This window comes from Sylvia atricapilla, chromosome 1 (genome assembly GCF_009819655.1).
Source record: "Sylvia atricapilla isolate bSylAtr1 chromosome 1, bSylAtr1.pri, whole genome shotgun sequence".
Lineage (NCBI taxonomy): Eukaryota > Metazoa > Chordata > Aves > Passeriformes > Sylviidae > Sylvia > Sylvia atricapilla.
The window spans coordinates 82,450,795-82,469,214 of NC_089140.1; the positions used below are offsets into that span (position 1 = coordinate 82,450,795).

The window sequence follows — 18,420 nt, forward strand, 5'->3', positions numbered from 1 at the left end:
GAACATGGCTGACTACTGGCCAGAGAGACACAGGTAAAGTAGACCATCCACTGCATGTATGTCTGATACTGCAGTGGGATCCAGAACATGGTCTGGGTCATGAGCCGCCCAGGCCACCTCTCGGTGGGCCAGTATCCATGGGGTCTTTGCATGATCCAGAAAGTCAGGTGGGACCTCATCACGATGATACCTTCAAACAGAGACAACCCACTTTCTTCCCCACAGTTTAGGCCACTAGACAAGTTCTAAAACCACAATTAACTGTTCCAAGAACATAATTAACTACCTCCTGACCCTCGCCGCTCTTGTAGTGATTCAAAGCAAAGGTAGGGTCTTGTCCTGACCCACATGTGTCTCATGCCACAGACGGAAGAGGACCGCAAGAACCTGGTCCGTCTCCAGGACCTTGTGGACAAGCTCCAAATGAAGGTCAAAGCCTACAAACGACAGGCAGAGGAGGCGGTGAGCACTGAAGGGGACATCTGTTGGACCACCCCCCAGGAGAGGACAGTGTGGGACTAGGATGTGGGAGAGGATGTGGGGAGTAGCAGGGGACCTTGGGGTGGTCAAGGCATGGGGTGTCAGGGGCTGAGTAGAGTAGGTCAAGAGAAAGTGGGGAAAATGAGCAGGTGGTAGGATGTGGAGATGGTGGTTGGAAGAGTGGATGGATGGGTGGATGGAATGTTAGATGGATGGTTTGTTGAGTCGATGATTGGGTGGCTGGAAGATGGGATGTCTGGAAGGACAGGTGGGTCCAGATGGAGCAATAAGAAGATAGGATGAAGCGACAGCTGGCAGGGTGGCAGGAGGCCAGACAGAGCTGTATGGGAGCCTCACTGGTGTCCCTGCACCTCAGGAGGAACAGGCAAACTCCAACCTGGCCAAGTTCCGCAAGGCACAGCATGAGCTGGATGAGGCAGAGGAGCGTGCTGACATCGCTGAGTCCCAGGTCAACAAGCTGCGGGCCAAGAGCCGTGACATTGGAGCCAAGGTGGGACCTTCCCCTGCTCTACAGTTGCCCTATGTCTGCCCCACAACTTCTTCATGCTCACAGTCCCTTTTTCTCGTTCTCCATCAGAAGGGACTCCATGAAGAATGAAGCTCTGGACCCCCAACAATATCCTCTGGACCTCCAAGTGGCCCACCCCCACTCCCAGCCCCCTACCCTTGGTCAGCCAATAAAAAGCATTGAGCAGCAGCAGTTTTTGTGAGGCTGTGTTTGTGTGGGGAGGCTGGGGGTTCCCCATGGCATGGCACCTACACACTGCCTGTAGCCCACACAAGATCACCAACCAATGTGCAGCATGGTGTGCCCCACAGCATGATGCAACCAGACCCAACCACACAACATCATGGTTGTGATGTGAACCATGAGCTCAACCTGGAGCTGCCCCACAGTGTATATCTATCTGCTCCATGGTGTTCTGTAACCTCAACATGCTCCACACCAACCCAGATCCATGTGGGGGGAGAGACACGTCTCGGGAAGATCTGGGGGAGGGAGCAACCCCTGTAGGTGGGGGACAGCATCTGGGCCCCCCACATATGGAGCAGAGTCTGAGTGGATGCCTTGGACATGCCTTGGCTCCTGAGGTTTCACCTTCTGCTGCAGGTGCTGGGGTCCCTCTGTCCTGGCCCCAGTGTTCCCCTAGCCACCAGCTGCTCTGTCCCACCACACACCATGTCCCACAAACCCTCATGCCCTACTGACATTCTGTCCCATGTCCTTCCATTGCTCTGGACTTTCCATTCATCACCCCACCACCTCTTGGCCCACCAGCCCCGTGTCCTCCATCTTCCACAGCCCTTCTACCTCCTCCACATCTCCCTGGTTCCCGCATGTTCTCTGTGTCCCACTGTCCCTCTGACTCCTGCCTGTCCCTCCCCTCTCCCCCCCCCACCCTCCCTTCCCCCGTCCATCTGTCGCCCCATCCCTCCCGGTCCCGGCGGCGCCGCATGATGGACCCCAGGGGACCCCGGCGTCCGGGCGGCTCCCCTCCCCCGCCAAACCCGGGCAGAAGAAGGGTGGGGTAATGTCTCTATGGGGCTTTATGTGGAGCCTATGGGGCTCTAAGAAGACTCTGTGGGGATCTGGAGATTCTCTGTGGCTCCATAGAGCAGTTATGGGGCTCTATAGGGGCTCTGTGGGGCAAAGGAGACGGTCTGTGGGGCAGGGGGGAGGGAACTATGGGGCACAATGGGGAGGTGGGGACCTCCCCGCCCGCGGGAATGTGTCACCTCGCAGGAACACTTGTCACCTCCTTGATGACAAAGTGGACACGGTGTTCGGGGACTGCTGCCAGACCCCCCCGTCCCTCAGACCCCTGCTGGCCCCACGGCGCCTCACTGGGGACGAGATAACAATCTCCCCTCCACTGTCCGGCCGTGTCCCGATATAGACCTGGCAGCGTAGAGCTGTCACCACCCCACGGGTGACAGGACATTGGCCAGGGACCGAGACATCCAGGCCCCACAGGCATCCCCTTCACAAGGATCCCCGGAGTACTAGCCCCACAGATCCTCTCCTTGCACAAAGAACCCAGGCATCTGGGCTCCAGAGATCTCACACATACAAGAAACCCAAGCATCTGAGACCCACAGAATCATCACAAACCCCACAAAAGCACCCTGGTCCCCACAGATTGCCCCCATGCACAAGGGATCCAGACATTTGGACTCCATGGACACCTCCTACACAAGAGACCCAGGCATCCAGGGCCCCCAGCTCACCCCACATCCCACCCCTACAAAGAGTCTGGACAGCCCTTGCTCACCCCTATAGCTCTGCCCCATAGATCATCCTGTGGGGTGAATATGTGGGTCCTGGATGCCAGGGTCACGGGAGAGATGCCATCTCGTGGCTGGTGAAGTGGAGGAGAGGTGCCCCCCTCCTTCTCCCTTATCAGCCATCCCCCTCCCCAGGAATGCTCCTCCCCATCCCATGATGGTCTATAAAGGCCTTGGGGCTGCGGGGCTGGCATAGGTGTCGGTGTGGGGCAGAGAGGGAGAGGGTGGGGGCATAGTGGGAATGTGGGATATGGATACGAAGGGCTGAGGGAGGATATGGAGAGCTATGGGGTGCAGGAAGGTTATGGGGCATATGGGGATCTATGGGGCACAGGAATCTGGGGGGGATATGGGGAACAGGGAGCCTATGGGACATATAAGGGTTCTCTGGGGTGTGGGGACCTGTGGGTACACATGGGGTTATGAGGCACAGAGGACCTAAGAAGCACTGAGGGGAACAGTGCGGGAAAGAGATCTATGGGGGCACAGCAATCTAGGGGACACTGATGGTCTGTGGGGCACCCAGGGGGCCTATTTGGCACAAGCAGAGCTATGGGGCACATGGGGTCTATGTGGCAAAGTGGGTCTATAGGGGGCATGAGGTGTAGCCCTACTCACCTTCCACATGTTCTTCCAGCTCCCTTCATCTTACCTTCTAGATCCACAGACTCCAGGTGAGGGTGCGGCAGCGTGGGGACAAGTGCTTCGGGGGCGGAGGGGGAGGTGGTTATGGTGCTATAGGTGTATGTGTTGCTATAGGGTCTGCACATCACTACAGGGGATCCATACTTTGCTATGGGGGTCTGCATGTGGGGCTGTGCAGGACCCTAAGATTCCCTGCATTGTTATAGGGGTCCCATACACTGCTATGGATCTCCTTGCATCAGTGTAGGGATGCCTGAATTACTATGGGGGTCTGTGTGTGGCTGTAGGGGTCTTTGTGTTGCAGGAGTCCATGCATCACCCCAGGGGTTGGTCGTCCCTAGTTGTGGAGGTGCCTGCATGAGTACAGGAGTCTGTGCATGGAAATTGGGGTCCCTGCATGACTATAGGGGTCTGCCTACAGCTATAGGGTGTGTGTGCATTGTATAGGGCTCAATACATGGGGTCATGAAAGGCTATAGGATTCTGTTCATGGGGCCATACACAGCTATGAGGTCCTGTACCTCACTATTAGGGGTCCTTTAATGACTATAGGGGTCCCTGCAGAGAGTCCCTGAATCACTACAGGAGTCGGTGCACGGGGCAGTGAATGACTGCATGGGTATGCAGAGGGCTATAGGGCTCCCTGCACATCTATAGGGACCCATGCATGGGGCTGTGCACAGCTACAAAGCTCCGCGTCTGCCTCCGGCGTCTGCCACAGCCATAGGGGTCTGGGCGTGGCTATGGGGGCCCATAAATGGCAATGGGCTGTGGCCAACGAGGTTATGTGGGGCCATGGAACAAGGGGTGACACCCTGTGGCCACAGCCTCAGACCCCCCAGGTGACGCAGGGTCCCTGTCTGTGTGGGGCAGGATGGCGGATGCAGTGCTGGCAGCGCTGGGGGCAGCAGCCCCCTTCCTGCGGCCGGGGGAGCGGGAGCGGCTGGCAGCGCAGACCAGACCCTTCGACCCGCGCAGCGAGTGCTTCGTCCCCCACCCCCGGGAGGAGTTCGTTCGGGGACGGGTGACGGCGCGGCAGGGAGGGGAGGCCACCGTCCAGACTGAGCTGGGAGAGGTGGGCAACTGGGGGATAGCGGTGGGTGAGGGGAGGGAGGCAAGGGGCCATGTGGGGCAAAAGATTAATGGGGGTGAGGGGGTAATGGAGGGAGGGGTTAAGGATGGGAAGGGTTGATGGCCGGTGGGGGCATAGCGTTTGACTGGTGGGGGAAAGAAGCAGGGGCTGGGCATCATGAGGGGTGAGGGGCTGGTGGGAAGTAGTGGAGTGAAGAGTTAAGGAGGGAGGGATTTATGAGGTGAAATTAATGAGGGAGGGGTTAAAGAAAGGAGAGGGGTTGAAGGTTTGGGGGGGGGCGGGAGCAAATGGAGGAGGGGGAAACCAGGCTGATAGTGGTGGGGGTCCTGATGCATTAAAGACTCCCAACCCATGGGGGTACCCCCCAACCCATAGGAGACCCTTCCCAATCCATGGAAGAAATCCTATTAGCGGAGCATCCTCTACTCTCGGAGGCACCCCCCAAGCCATGGACACCTTCCAGCCCTCACCCCCATGTCTCCCCATTTCCCCCAGACTGTGACGGTGAAGGAAGCTGATATTCACCAGCAGAACCCCCCCAAATTTGACAAGATCGAGGACATGGCGATGCTGACCTTCCTCCATGAGCCTGCTGTCCTCTACAACCTCAAGGAGCGCTATGCCTCTTGGCTGATCTATGTGAGCCTTCCCACAAGCCCCTGGAGCCCCTGGGAAGTAGGCGGGGCCTTCCTCACAGCCTGTGGGGTGGATGGAAATTAGTGACCCTTCCCTAAAGCTCTTGGGATATCTAGAACCAGATAGACCTTCCAGAGAGTCTATGGCCATGTAAAACCTGGTGTGGCTTTTTCACAGACTTTGGGACACCTGGAACCTGGTAGCCCTTCTCCAGCTCCCTTGGGCCATCCAGACCCAAGATAGCCCATTTATAGACTGCCTCAGCCACCAAGACCTGAGATGTTGCATCTCCTAACCACTTTGGCCACCCAAATCCAAGATGTCATTTCATAATATGTCCCATCCCCAGACCCCTTGGGCCACTGGCACATGAGATGTCCCATCTCTGCATGTTGTGGGCAATCCAGACCCAAAATGTCCCTTCTCCAGCCCCTTTTCAGACAGCCAAAATCAGGATATCCCATCATCACATCCCTTGGGCCACATAGACCTAGGATGTCCCCAACTGGTGGGGTGACACCTCCTGGCTCTGAACCACCTGCTCCTTTCTCCAGACCTACTCAGGGCTCTTCTGTGTGACTGTCAACCCCTACAAGTGGTTGCCCGTCTACAATGCTGAGGTGGTGGCTGCCTACCGGGGAAAGAAGCGGAGTGAAGCTCCCCCCCACATCTTCTCCATCTCTGACAACGCCTACCAGAACATGCTGACAGGTAAGGATGTCCTGTGAGAACCTCAGACTAGAAGACTCCACTCCAAAAAATTACTCCTGACTTAGAACTGGTTCTCATCTGGGAGGATGAAGAACCTCAGCCTCAACCCCAAGACCCCAAGCATGTTTCCCAACTTCATCCCACCTTACTCCTCTCTTTTGTTGGCAGACCGAGAGAACCAGTCCATCCTCATCACGTAAGGCCCTGCTTTGTCCAACCCTTCCCCATAGCAGTGGGGTGGGTAGAAGAACCCACCAGGATGTTATCCAATATCTCACTGTTGCACCTCCAGCGGAGAATCCGGGGCGGGGAAGACAGTCAACACCAAGAGGGTCATCCAATACTTTGCCAGCATTGCTGCCATTGGTGACCGCAAGAAGGAGGTGACCAATAGCAGCAAGGTGAGTGCCTTAGTCAGTGTACCCTTGGCAGAGAGTGTACCTAAGTGGTGTCCACACCCAACATTGTCCCACCCCATCCAGGGCACCTTGGAGGACCAGATCATCCAGGCCAACCCTGCTTTGGAGGCCTTTGGCAATGCCAAGACCCTCCGCAATGACAACTCATCCCGATTTGTGAGTGATGGGGGTTGGTTCAATGAAGAAGGGTCTGTGGGACAGTTTGTGGGACAGGGTCAGTGGTGTGGGATCTCCGGTGTGGGATCTGCTGCATGAAGGCAGCCACCTCCACCTCCTGCCACTGCTTTCCTAGGGGAAGTTCATCCGAATCCATTTCGGGGCCACAGGGAAGTTGGCATCAGCTGACATTGAGACCTGTAAGTAGGTTGAGAGCCCAACGAGAGGATGTCTTGTAGTCCAGCATCCATCCATCCATGGACTTATCTATTGATGGATTTATTCATCCATCCTAGGACTCATCCATGTATGGACTCCTCCACGCATGAACTTCATCCATCCACCCAGGAACTCCATTCATCCATACATATATTCCTTCCTCCATCCATCCAGTCACATCTTCATCTCCTTATCCCACCATCCACCTGACCCTTCATCTCCAATTCTTTGTCCCTCCATTTCCTTGTGTCTACCTCCCTCCATCCTTGCCTGCTTCCCCTCCACTCAGGTCCGTCCCTTCATCTGTCTTCATGGTTGATGGATCCATTGTCTCATCCCACTATGCATCTGACCTTCCATTTTTCTCTCTTCTTCCCTCCATCTCCTCATCCCACCATCCAGATACCCTTCCTTTTCCATCTCCTCATACTACCATCCATCTCTCCATATCTCAATCCATCTTCTCACCCCAACCTCCATCCTCCTTCTCTCCATATCTACCTCAGACCTCCTGGAGAAGTCCCGTGTCATTTTCCAGCTGAAGGCTGAGAGGAATTACCACATCTTTTACCAGATTCTCTCCAACAAGAAGCCAGAGCTGCTGGGTGAGTAGGGTGCTTGTCATCAAGTCTTCCATGTCCTTTCCTCCAATTCTCTGCTCCTTTCTGGGGCAAATGAGGATGATTTGGGCTGTTTAGCCAGTGCAAATGCTCGGTTTTTCTCTCTATCCTGGGCCCATGGAGCAGAGATGCTTCTCATCACGAACAACCCCTATGACTACAGTTATGTCTCCCAAGGAGAGGTGACTGTGGCCTCCATTGATGACTCTGAAGAGCTGTTGGCAACTGACGTAAGTAGTGGGCTGGGCAGGTGGACATCCCTGTGATGAATTGAAGGTGAAGTGCCAAGTGGATGGTTGAGATAGTAGAAGATGGATGGGTGGAGGAGAGGAGGAACATAGGGATGAGAGGTGGAGGATAGGAAGGGTTGGAAGATGGTGGGTTGGTGGAGTGGGATGATGTGGGATGAGGGACAGAAGGTAGGACAGGAGGTAGGGAGTGGAGGAGGTTGTGGGTGGAGATAAAAACAGGTGAGGAGAGTATTTAGGTGGACAGATCTGTCCATGGGTGAACAAATCCTCAAACGAATGAGTCCATGGAAGCATGGATGGAGTTAATGGTGAATGGATGAGTCCATAGATGGATGAGTCTATAAATGGATGAGTCGATGGATGGATGCATGGACGGAAGAATGGATGGGTGAATCCATAATGGGTGAGTCCATGGGTAAATGAAACCACAGGCGGATGGATGAGTTGATGAGCTGGAAGGGCAGAGGGACACAAATGGTGGCCAGCAGAGAGCCATGGCCACAGCTGGTGGCGAGGCCCTTTCCCATTCCCCTCCACCTATCACCCAGAGCGCTTTTGATGTCCTGGGCTTCACGGCTGAGGAGAAGGCTGGTGTCTACAAGCTGACAGGTGCCATCATGCACTTTGGCAACATGAAGTTCAAGCAGAAGCAACGGGAAGAACAGGCAGAACCAGATGGTACTGAAGGTGAGTGGGTACAGGTTGACATAGGTCTTGGGGTCACCAGGTTAGGTGGAATCTGACAGCATGTCTTCTTCTTGATGCTCTGCAGATGCTGACAAGTCAGCCTACTTGATGGGGCTGAACTCAGCTGACCTTCTCAAGGGGTTGTGTCACCCCCGGGTAAAGGTGGGCAATGAATATGTCACCAAGGGGCAGAATGTCCAGCAGGTGTACTACTCCATTGGGGCCTTGGCCAAGGCTGTATATGAGAAGATGTTCAACTGGATGGTGGTGAGAATCAACAACTCTCTGGACACCAAGCAGCCAAGGCAGTACTTCATCGGTGTGCTGGACATTGCTGGATTTGAGATCTTTGATGTGAGGACTGAGGGGGTGGGAGGGTATTTGTCCTCTTGGGGGTTGGGCAGATCCAGTTGGGTGTTGGAGTTGATCTTCTGAAACTTCATATTGACCTTTTCTGGAAACTTGATCTTTTCTGGGCCTTGTGTTAATCCTCTTGGGTGTTGAGCTGGCCTCATAGATACTACTGGGCATTCTATTCAACCGGTTGGGTGTTGAGTTGATCCAGTTAACCCCATTGGTCATCTCTCTCCTTCCTCAGTTCAACAGCTTTGAGCAGCTCTGCATTAACTTCACCAACGAGAAGCTGCAGCAATTTTTCAACCACCACATGTTCGTGCTGGAGCAGGAGGAATACAAGAAGGAGGGCATTGAGTGGGAGTTCATTGACTTTGGCATGGACCTCCAGGCCTGCATTGATCTCATTGAGAAGGTACCACATCCCCCAGAGTCTTGTGGGGGCTGAAGGGACTGCTAGGGAAGCGCCCTTTCACTTGGAGCCTGCCAGGGACTCCAAAGTTGGTCATCTGGGTTGTTCTTGGTGTCCTCCACCACTGCTTTTCTTCCTAGCCCATGGGGATCATGTCCATCCTGGAGGAGGAGTGCATGTTTCCCAAAGCCTCAGACATGACCTTCAAAGCCAAGCTCTTTGATAATCACCTGGGCAAGTCGGCCAACTTTGGGAAGCCACGTAATGTCAAGGGGAAGCCAGAGGCCCATTTCTCTCTTGTCCACTACGCTGGCACAGTGGACTACAACATCATTGGGTGGCTGGAGAAGAACAAGGACCCCCTCAATGAGACAGTGGTGGGGCTCTATCAGAAATCAGCCCTGAAGCTCTTGGCCAACCTCTTCTCCAACTATGCTGGGGCAGATGCTGGTGGGTAAACAGATGGTGAGGTGATGGAGGGATGAGTTGATGGAGAAGACTACTTTCCACTAGTCACCCTCTTTCTTGTGTTACTCTACCCTTCTTCTCTCCAGGTGGTGATGGAGGGAAGGGGAAAGGAGCCAAGAAGAAAGGTTCCTCCTTTCAGACTGTCTCAGCCCTGCATCGGGTGAGGGACCTAATAGTGGACCCAGTATGGGGCAGTGGGAGGACAACCTCCTGAATGGTGGATCACCCCTTCAGTCCCACATACCCTCTCTTGCTCTCTCATTAGTCAGCTTCTTCCCTCTTCTCTCCTCAACAGGAGAACCTCAACAAGCTGATGGCCAACCTCAAGACCACTCACCCTCACTTTGTCCGCTGCATCATCCCCAATGAGCGGAAGGAGCCAGGTGAGCAATGGGCAGGGCTGAGGGCAGGGAAAAGGGTGGTAGGTGTGGCTTGTGGCTGACATCACCCCTCCAACCCACTGCCAGGTGTGATGGACAATCCCCTGGTAATGCACCAGCTCCGCTGCAATGGAGTGCTGGAAGGCATCCGCATCTGCCGCAAGGGCTTCCCCAATCGCATCCTCTACGGGGACTTCCGCCAGCGGTAGGCACAGAGGAGAAAATGTGGGGAGGTGATGGACAACCCAGCTGAGGCTGACCTGAGGGTTTTTGTGTCCTCTCTGGTCACCAGGTACCGCATCCTGAACCCTGCCGCCATCCCTGAGGGGCAGTTCATTGACAGCCGCAAGGGCGCTGAGAAGCTCCTAGGATCCATTGACATTGACCACAACCAGTACAAATTTGGACACACCAAAGTAAGGGCACGTGGTCTCTCCATGGTCCTATCATCCATGGGGTCATGTGATAGACACTGATGTGTCCAGCTGCCTATCCACACCCCCATCAATCACTTAATTCCCCCAACAACCCATCAATCCATTCATGTGTCTATGAACCTTCCCAACCAATTCACCCTCTCACCTGCCTCCTTCTCTGTCAGGTCTTCTTCAAGGCTGGGCTGCTGGGACTTCTGGAAGAAATGCGGGATGAGCGCCTCTCCCGCATCATCACCCGCATCCAAGCTCAGGCCCGAGGGCAGCTCATGCGCATTGAGTTCAAGAAGATCCTGGAGCGTCGGTGAGAAGGGAAGGGTCTTTCTCCTTGGGAAGGGACCTCTGGTGGGTCACCAGGTTTGTGGTGTAGTGGCATCTGTGTTATCATTCTAGGGACTCACTGCTGGTGATCCAGTGGAACATCAGGGCCTTCATGGGGGTGAAGAATTGGCCTTGGATGAAGCTCTACTTCAAGATCAAGCCCTTGTTGAAGAGCGCTGAGACGGAGAAGGAGATGCAGGTAGGAGGAGGGGTTGAGGCAGGCAGCTTGAGATCCAAAATGGGTTGGGTGGCGTTGATGGATGGAGGGGATTGGATGTGGCTACTGGTCTCCTGGGCTTTGCTTCAGAACATGAAAGAAGAGTTTGGGCGGCTGAAGGAGGCCCTGGAGAAGTCAGAGACCCGGCGCAAAGAGCTGGAGGAGAAGATGGTGTCCATGCTGCAGGAAAAGAATGACCTTCAGCTCCAAGTGCAGGCTGTGAGTGAGACTGCCCCCCAAAACCATGTCAGGGGGGTGACCAGAACTCCTCCAGAGGTTCCCAACTTGATGTACCACTCCAATACAGGAGCAGGACAACCTCAACGATGCTGAGGAGCGCTGTGACCAGCTGATCAAGAACAAGATCCAGCTGGAGGCCAAGGTGAAGGAGCTGACAGAGAGACTGGAGGATGAGGAAGAGATGAATGCAGAGCTGACAGCTAGGAAGAGGAAGCTGGAGGATGAGTGTTCAGAGCTGAAAAAGGATATTGATGATCTAGAGCTGACTCTGGCCAAGGTGGAGAAGGAGAAACATGCCACTGAGAACAAGGTGAGCATGGAGAGAAGCCTTGACCTTGAGTTGTAGGGATTTGGGTCAACACAATCTGATTGTGTTGGGTTGAGATGATTCAAGGCTAGTTGATCTGGGCTACATGAAGGCTCAACATCTTTTAGGTTCTCTACCACTGCGCTGGCCTCACTGGCCAAGGACAACAGCAGCATCACCCAGCTTTGCTCTACCTCTGGTACTAAGCTGGAGACCTAGTGTTTCTCCTCCTTCAGGTCAAGAACCTCACAGAGGAGATGGCTGGGCTGGATGAAACCATTGCCAAGCTAACAAAGGAGAAGAAGTCCCTGCAAGAATCTCACCAGCAGACTCTGGATGACCTGCAGGCAGAGGAAGACAAAGTCAACACCCTAACAAAGGCCAAACTCAAGATGGAACAGCAAGTGGATGACGTGAGTGTGATCTGGTCCCACCATGGGTAGTGCTAAGGAGCTTTCTGGGGCAGATATGATGGAAAACTGAGATTTACCCCTATTTCGATGTTTCTACACAGCTTGAAGGCTCCCTGGAACAGGAGAAGAAGGTCCGGATGGACCTGGAACGGGCCAAAAGGAAGCTGGAAGGTGACTTGAAGCTGACCCAGGAGAACATCATGGACCTGGAGAATGACAAGCAGCAGCTGGAGGAGAAGCTCAAGAAGTAAAGATGGGCCTCTTTCCCCAGTCTAAACTGGTCAGGGGCAAGGGCAGGGACCTCACTGCTAACTGCTTTCATTTGCAGGAAAGAGTTTGAGATCAACCAGCAGAACAGCAAGGTTGAGGATGAGCAGGCTCTGGCTCTGCAGCTCCAGAAGAAGCTGAAAGAGCTGCAGGTGAGGGGTCTATTCTCTGCTTATTTGGGCTGGAGAGCCTCCAACTGGTTGGGTTGAGGTGAAGAGTCTCTATCTGGTTAGGCTGAGTTTAGGAGTTTCTAGTTGGTTGACAAATGTTTAGATGTCTAGGATGAGCTGAAGAGTTTTCAGTTTATTGGGGTGAGTTGGGTTGAAAAGTCTTCAGCTCAATTGGTTGAGTTGAGTGGAGGAGTTGGGCGGAGCCAAGACTTCTGAAAACATGTTCATCCTCGGAGCACAGGCACGGATTGAGGAGCTGGAGGAAGAGCTGGAGGCAGAGCGGACAGGCAGAGCCAAAGTGGAGAAGCTGCGCTCAGACCTGTCACGGGAGCTGGAGGAGATCAGCGAGCGGCTGGAGGAGGCGGGTGGTGCCACTTCAGTGCAGATCGAGCTCAACAAGAAGCGGGAGGCAGAGTTCCAGAAGATGCGGCGGGATCTGGAGGAGGCCACGCTGCAGCACGAGGCCACGGCCGCTGCTCTGCGCAAAAAGCACGCCGACAGCGTGGCCGAGCTCAGCGAGCAGATCGACAATTTACAGCGTGTCAAGCAGAAGTTGGAGAAGGAGAAGAGTGACCTCAAGCTGGAGCTGGATGACCTCAGCTCCAACATGGAGCAACTGATAAAGGCCAAGGTAGAAGGAGGCCAAGGTGGACATCTTATCTCCACCATGGGCATCATTCTCCTGGTTCATTCCTTCCCTCCATACTTTCCTCCTCCAAGGTGGGCATGGAGAAGATCTCTCGCACCATGGAGGACCAGGCAGCTGAACACCGGGCCAAGCTGGAGGAGACACAACGAGTCCTCAATGACACGAGCACCCAACGGGCCAAGCTCCAGACTGAGAATGGTGGGAACCCTGACCCACCATACCCCTCATCCCACATCCTCAGTCCCTGCCCCACATCTTTAATCCCTGCCACACTCATGAAAACTTGCCCTCTGCAGGAGAGCTGTCCCGCCAGCTGGAGGAAAAGGAGGCCCTTGTCTCTCAATTGACCAGGGGCAAGCAGTCATACACCCAGCAAATGGAGGACTTGAAGAGGCAGCTGGAGGAGGAGATGAAGGTGAGGTTTGTGAGATGGGTGATAGGGTCTCCAGGGGGGTCACAAGACAAGGTGTCCTTTACCCTCATGGCGGTAGCACCAAATGACAGTGAAGTTCAGGCCAGTTCAGTGGGTTGGTTGCATCTAAGAGTAGTTGAGTTGGGTTGCATTGGTGTAACAGCTGAGAGGTTGGGCTGAGCAGGTCAGGTCTGAAGCAGCTTGGTTGGCCTATGGGTGGTTAGATGGCATTGAATGAGGGAAAGTCAAACTGGGCCAGACTAGAGATACCCATTTTAGAACTCTCTAGGTCTAGGTATGCTGAATTTGGTTGGGATGACCGAGAGAAAGTTTGGCTGAGAAATACCAGTGCTTACTGAGTTTGAGGACCTACACACAGCTCAAGTTCCCCTTCTCCTTGCTTCCCCCATCCAGGCCAAGAATGCGCTGGCCCATGCCCTCCAGTCAGCCCGGCATGACTGTGACCTTCTGAGGGAGCAGTATGAGGAGGAGACAGAGGCCAAGGCTGAGCTCCAGCGCTCACTCTCCAAGGCCAACTCTGAGGTGGCACAGTGGAGAACCAAGTATGAGACAGATGCCATCCAGCGCACTGAGGAGCTGGAGGAGGCCAAGTGAGTAATCTCTCCATGAAGAGAGCTTCTATGGGAGAGGGAAGAGTGAACACCCTTCTACTGTAGAAGAATCTGGAGAAGGTATAGGGATCTGGAGGGATGGTAGATATCCAGAGCCTCAGCCCTATTATTCTAATAGGTAGAATAAGGTCTGAGTTGGCCCACTTGGTCCATGGGTCACCACAGCCAGGTTTTCTCCCATGGCAGGAAGAAGCTGGCCCAGCGGCTGCAGGAGGCTGAGGAGGCGGTGGAGGCAGTCAATGCCAAGTGTTCCTCCCTGGAGAAGACCAAGCACCGGCTGCAGAATGAGATAGAGGACCTGATGGCAGATGTGGAGAGATCAAATGCAGCAGCTGCTGCGTTGGACAAGAAGCAGAGAAACTTTGACAAGGTAGGAAGACACAGTGGTGAGGCTGGATCAGATGGGAGACACCGGGACAGAAGGTGATCCGTTGCTTTGTTCCAGATCTTGTCTGAGTGGAAGCAGAAGTTTGAAGAGTCACAGATGGAGCTGGAGGCATCACAGAAGGAGGCCAGGTCCCTCAGCACTGAACTCTTCAAGCTAAAGAATGCCTATGAGGAGTCGCTTGAGCACCTAGAGACCTTCAAAAGGGAGAACAAGAACCTCCAAGGTAAGATTGTGGTACTGCCCCTGCCCACCTTGTTCTCTACCATTTCCTCCAAGTCTGATGTGCTCTTATCTGTGCAGAGGAGATCTCGGACCTGACAGAGCAGCTGGGTGGCAGCCACAAGACTATCCACGAACTGGAGAAGGTCCGGAAGCAGCTGGATGCCGAGAAACTGGAGCTCCAAGCTGCACTGGAGGAGGCTGAGGTGAGCCAAATCACATCCCCCGTGAGGCCCTAATTTGTCCTAGTCTACTCTGTGGCCCTCTACTTTCTCTCTGTCTCCACCAGGCCTCTCTGGAGCACGAGGAGGGAAAGATCCTGAGGGCCCAGCTGGAGTTCAACCAGGTGAAGGCAGACTATGAGCGTAAGCTGGCCGAGAAGGATGAGGAGATGGAGCAGGCCAAGCGCAACCACCTGCGGGTGGTGGACTCACTGCAGACGTCTCTGGATGCTGAGACCCGGAGCCGCAATGAGGCCCTGAGGCTGAAGAAGAAGATGGAGGGTGACCTCAATGAGATGGAGATTCAGCTCAGCCATGCCAACCGCGTGGCTGCTGAGGCTCAGTCCCACCTGAAAGGAGCTCAGGCTCACCTCAAGGTGGAATCACCCACTTCTAAGGAGATCCTCCCCTTTGAGCCCCTTGGAGCTGCTGGCTGATGTCCGTTGTATTTATCCCAACAGGACACTCAACTGCAGTTAGATGATGTAGTAAGAGCCAATGAGGACCTGAAGGAGAATATCGCCATTGTGGAGAGGAGAAACAACCTCCTCCAGTCAGAGTTGGAGGAGATGCAGGCAGTGGTGGAACAAACTGAGAGGGCCCGTAAGTTGGCCGAGCAGGAGCTGATTGAGGCCAGTGAGAGGGTCCAGCTTCTCCACTCACAGGTGAGACCTCACATACCTTCAAAGAGAGAGGTCACCTCCATCCATAGGTGTAGGCTTCTAATGGGCTGCGTTGTCAAGATCTGCAGATCCTTTAAGCCTGCAGAGTTGGCAGGGAGTAGAGGAGCATTAAGTACTGGGGGACTGAAGAAAGATGGGTCAGAAGACACCCCCTGAGATCCTCTCCTATCTCTAGAACACCAGCCTCATCAACCAGAAGAAGAAGATGGAGGCTGACATCTCCCAGCTGCAGACGGAGGTGGAAGAGGCCATCCAGGAGTGCAGGAATGCTGAGGAGAAGGCCAAGAAAGCCATCACTGATGTGAGTGCCATGGTGGGACCAACACCTAGGCCACCTTCCACTGGAGGGTGATGGAGAGCATGCTTTGGTCCTCCTTCTCTGCTCGCTTCTCTCCTCGGGCAGGCGGCCATGATGGCAGAGGAGCTGAAGAAGGAGCAGGACACCAGCGCCCACCTGGAGCGGATGAAGAAGAACATGGAGCAGACCATCAAGGACCTGCAGATGAGATTGGATGAGGCTGAGCAGTTGGCCCTCAAAGGAGGCAAGAAGCAGCTGCAGAAGCTGGAGGCTCGTGTGCGGGAGCTGGAGAATGAGCTGGAGGCTGAGCAGAAGCGCAATGCTGAGAGCATTAAGGGTCTCCGCAAGTCTGAGCGTCGTGTCAAAGAGCTCAGCTACCAGGTGGGGCTCCTAGGCTGGCACAGGTCAGCTGCTCTCCATGTGGCCCCAGGGCCACATGTCTCATGCTGTACATGACTTAGAATATGGTTGACCTGCTCATCAGAGAAACACAGGCTGTCTAGATTTGATACTAGACCACCACTGCATGTATGTCTGATACTGCAGTGGGATCCAGAACATGGTCTGGGTCATCATCCACCCAGGCCACCTCTTGGTGTCCCAGCATCCGTGGGGTCTTTGCATGATCCAGAACCTCAGGTGGGGCCTCATCAGGGGCAAGAAGGCAGCCCACCTCCTGCTCCCAGAGCTGAGGCCACCCTCAGATCTAGAGAGGCTCCACTTCCCAATAACATCATTAACTGTCTCCTGACCTTTGTAGCTTGGGTGGTGATTCAAAGCACAGGTAGAATGAGGTCATGATCCATGTGTGTCTCACCCTATAGACAGAGGAGGACCGTAAAAATATGGTCCGTCTCCAGGACCTTGTGGACAAGCTCCAGCTGAAGGTCAAGGCCTACAAACGACAGGCAGAGGAGGCGGTGAGCATTAGGCGGGGAACTGTGGGACTGTTCCCCAGGAGGGGACAGCATGACTTTAGGATGTGGGAGAGGATGTGGGTGACTTTGAGATGAGGTGCAGGTGACTTTGAGATGAGGTGGTCAAGGGGTGAGGTGTCAGAGGGTGAGGAGGGTGGGTAGGTCATGTGATTGAAAAATGGTGGTTGGAGGAAGGAAGGAAGGAAGGAAGGAAGGAAGGAAGGAAGGAAGGAAGGAAAGAGACTGAGTGGATGGAAGGATGGACAGGATGCTTGAAGTTTATGTGGGTGGAAGATTGGATGGATGGATGGATGGATGGATGGATGGATGGATGGATGGATGGATGGATGGGTGGATGGATGGATGGATGATTGAGTAGATGGCTGGGTGGTTTGAAAATGGGATGCCTGAAGAAACAGAGGGTTTTATTGTGGGCCAGATGAAGCAATAAGAAAGTCAGATGTATGGAGAACAGATGAGGTTGCAGGAGGCCAGACAGAGCTGTGTGGGAGCCTCACTGGTGTCCCTGCACCTCAGGAGGAACAGGCAAACACCAACCTGGCCAAGTTCCGCAAGGCACAGCATGAGCTGGATGAGGCAGAGGAGCGTGCTGACATCGCTGAGTCCCAGGTCAACAAGCTGCGGGCCAAGAGCCGTGACATTGGAGCCAAGGTGGGATTTTCACCTGCCCACAGGTGCCTCATGGGCCACCCCATGTCTGCCCCACAACAGCCCCCTTTTCTTGTTCTCCATTAGAAGGGACTCAATGAAGAGTGAAGCTCTGGACTGCCAAGTATCCTACTGGAACTCACAGCTGTCCCACTTAGACTTCCAAGTGCCCAACTCCCCCTAGCCCCCCTAACCTTTGTCATCCAATAAAATGCATTGAGCAGCAGCAATTTGTGTGAGGTTGGGTTTGTGTTGGGAGGGTGAGTTTACTCCACTGTATGGCACCTGTAATATTGATGGAGCCCACACAAGTTTCTAGTAAATCTGAAACTTATGAAAAAGAAACTTATGGGATGTGGAAAAAGGGACAGCTACGTGGGAGTATTACAGGAGCATTGTCAGGGTATTCAGGGATGCAGTGAGGAAGGGCAAAGTCCCCTTGGAATAGAATCTGGCAAGTGTTATCAAGGATAACAAGAAGGGCTTCAGCAGGTATACCAGCAGCAAAAGGAAGATTAGGGAAAATATGAGGCCACAGCTGAATGAGATAAGAGAGCATCTCTGTGGAGAAGGACCTGATAGTCTTGGTGGATGACAAGTTGACTATGAGCTGGTAGTGTGTCCTTGGGCGCAGGAGGGCCAATAGTGTCCTGGGGTGCATCAGGAAGAGTGTGACCAACAGGTCGAAGGAGATGATCCTGCCCCCTCTATTTGAGCATAGTAAGACCACATCTGCAGTACTGTGATTCCAGTTCTGAGCTCCTCAACACAAGAAAGACAAGGAGCTATTGGAGAGGGTCCAGCAGAGGCCACAAAGATGATTTGTGATTTGGAGCATCTCTCCAGGGTAAGAGACTGAGGGAGCTGGGGATAAGTCTAGAGAAGACTCAGAGGGAATCTCATCAATGCTTCTCAAAGGCAGGTGTCCAGAGGATGGTGCCAGACTTTCCAGTGGTGCCCAGAGACTGGACAAGAAGCAATGGCCATAAACTAAAACACAAAAACTTTCACCTCAACATGAGGAACTTCTTTATATTGAGGGTGGCAGAGCACAGGAACAGGCTGCCCAGGGAGGTTGTGGGTTCTCCCTGCATGCAGACATTCAAACCCCAACTGGATACGTCC

At 54.0% G+C, this 18,420-nt stretch overlaps 1 protein-coding gene across 1 annotated transcript in view; it reads left to right on the forward strand.

Moving 5' to 3' along the window:
* LOC136357690 (uncharacterized) overlaps positions 1-17,525 on the forward strand; it is a 30,013-nt gene extending 12,488 nt beyond the window's left edge. Inside the window, exons 38-77 of the mRNA XM_066313229.1 lie at positions 367-462; positions 857-991; positions 1,079-1,098; positions 4,306-4,507; positions 5,021-5,164; positions 5,716-5,872; positions 6,041-6,068; positions 6,165-6,447; positions 6,584-6,647; positions 7,173-7,271; positions 7,413-7,516; positions 8,086-8,224; positions 8,310-8,578; positions 8,823-8,993; positions 9,131-9,440; positions 9,545-9,618; positions 9,754-9,841; positions 9,926-10,043; positions 10,131-10,254; positions 10,440-10,576; positions 10,666-10,792; positions 10,901-11,029; positions 11,118-11,360; positions 11,594-11,770; positions 11,872-12,017; positions 12,099-12,189; positions 12,449-12,838; positions 12,928-13,054; positions 13,153-13,271; positions 13,683-13,879; positions 14,087-14,270; positions 14,346-14,511; positions 14,589-14,713; positions 14,797-15,105; positions 15,190-15,393; positions 15,587-15,712; positions 15,815-16,090; positions 16,534-16,629; positions 17,164-17,298; positions 17,383-17,525. Coding sequence (XP_066169326.1) covers positions 367-462; positions 857-991; positions 1,079-1,098; positions 4,306-4,507; positions 5,021-5,164; positions 5,716-5,872; positions 6,041-6,068; positions 6,165-6,447; positions 6,584-6,647; positions 7,173-7,271; positions 7,413-7,516; positions 8,086-8,224; positions 8,310-8,578; positions 8,823-8,993; positions 9,131-9,440; positions 9,545-9,618; positions 9,754-9,841; positions 9,926-10,043; positions 10,131-10,254; positions 10,440-10,576; positions 10,666-10,792; positions 10,901-11,029; positions 11,118-11,360; positions 11,594-11,770; positions 11,872-12,017; positions 12,099-12,189; positions 12,449-12,838; positions 12,928-13,054; positions 13,153-13,271; positions 13,683-13,879; positions 14,087-14,270; positions 14,346-14,511; positions 14,589-14,713; positions 14,797-15,105; positions 15,190-15,393; positions 15,587-15,712; positions 15,815-16,090; positions 16,534-16,629; positions 17,164-17,298; positions 17,383-17,403 — 6,150 coding nt within the window. The 3' untranslated portion in view covers positions 17,404-17,525. The remainder of the gene's footprint in view (positions 1-366; positions 463-856; positions 992-1,078; positions 1,099-4,305; positions 4,508-5,020; positions 5,165-5,715; positions 5,873-6,040; positions 6,069-6,164; positions 6,448-6,583; positions 6,648-7,172; positions 7,272-7,412; positions 7,517-8,085; positions 8,225-8,309; positions 8,579-8,822; positions 8,994-9,130; positions 9,441-9,544; positions 9,619-9,753; positions 9,842-9,925; positions 10,044-10,130; positions 10,255-10,439; positions 10,577-10,665; positions 10,793-10,900; positions 11,030-11,117; positions 11,361-11,593; positions 11,771-11,871; positions 12,018-12,098; positions 12,190-12,448; positions 12,839-12,927; positions 13,055-13,152; positions 13,272-13,682; positions 13,880-14,086; positions 14,271-14,345; positions 14,512-14,588; positions 14,714-14,796; positions 15,106-15,189; positions 15,394-15,586; positions 15,713-15,814; positions 16,091-16,533; positions 16,630-17,163; positions 17,299-17,382) is intronic.
* The last annotated feature ends 895 nt before the right edge of the window (positions 17,526-18,420 follow it).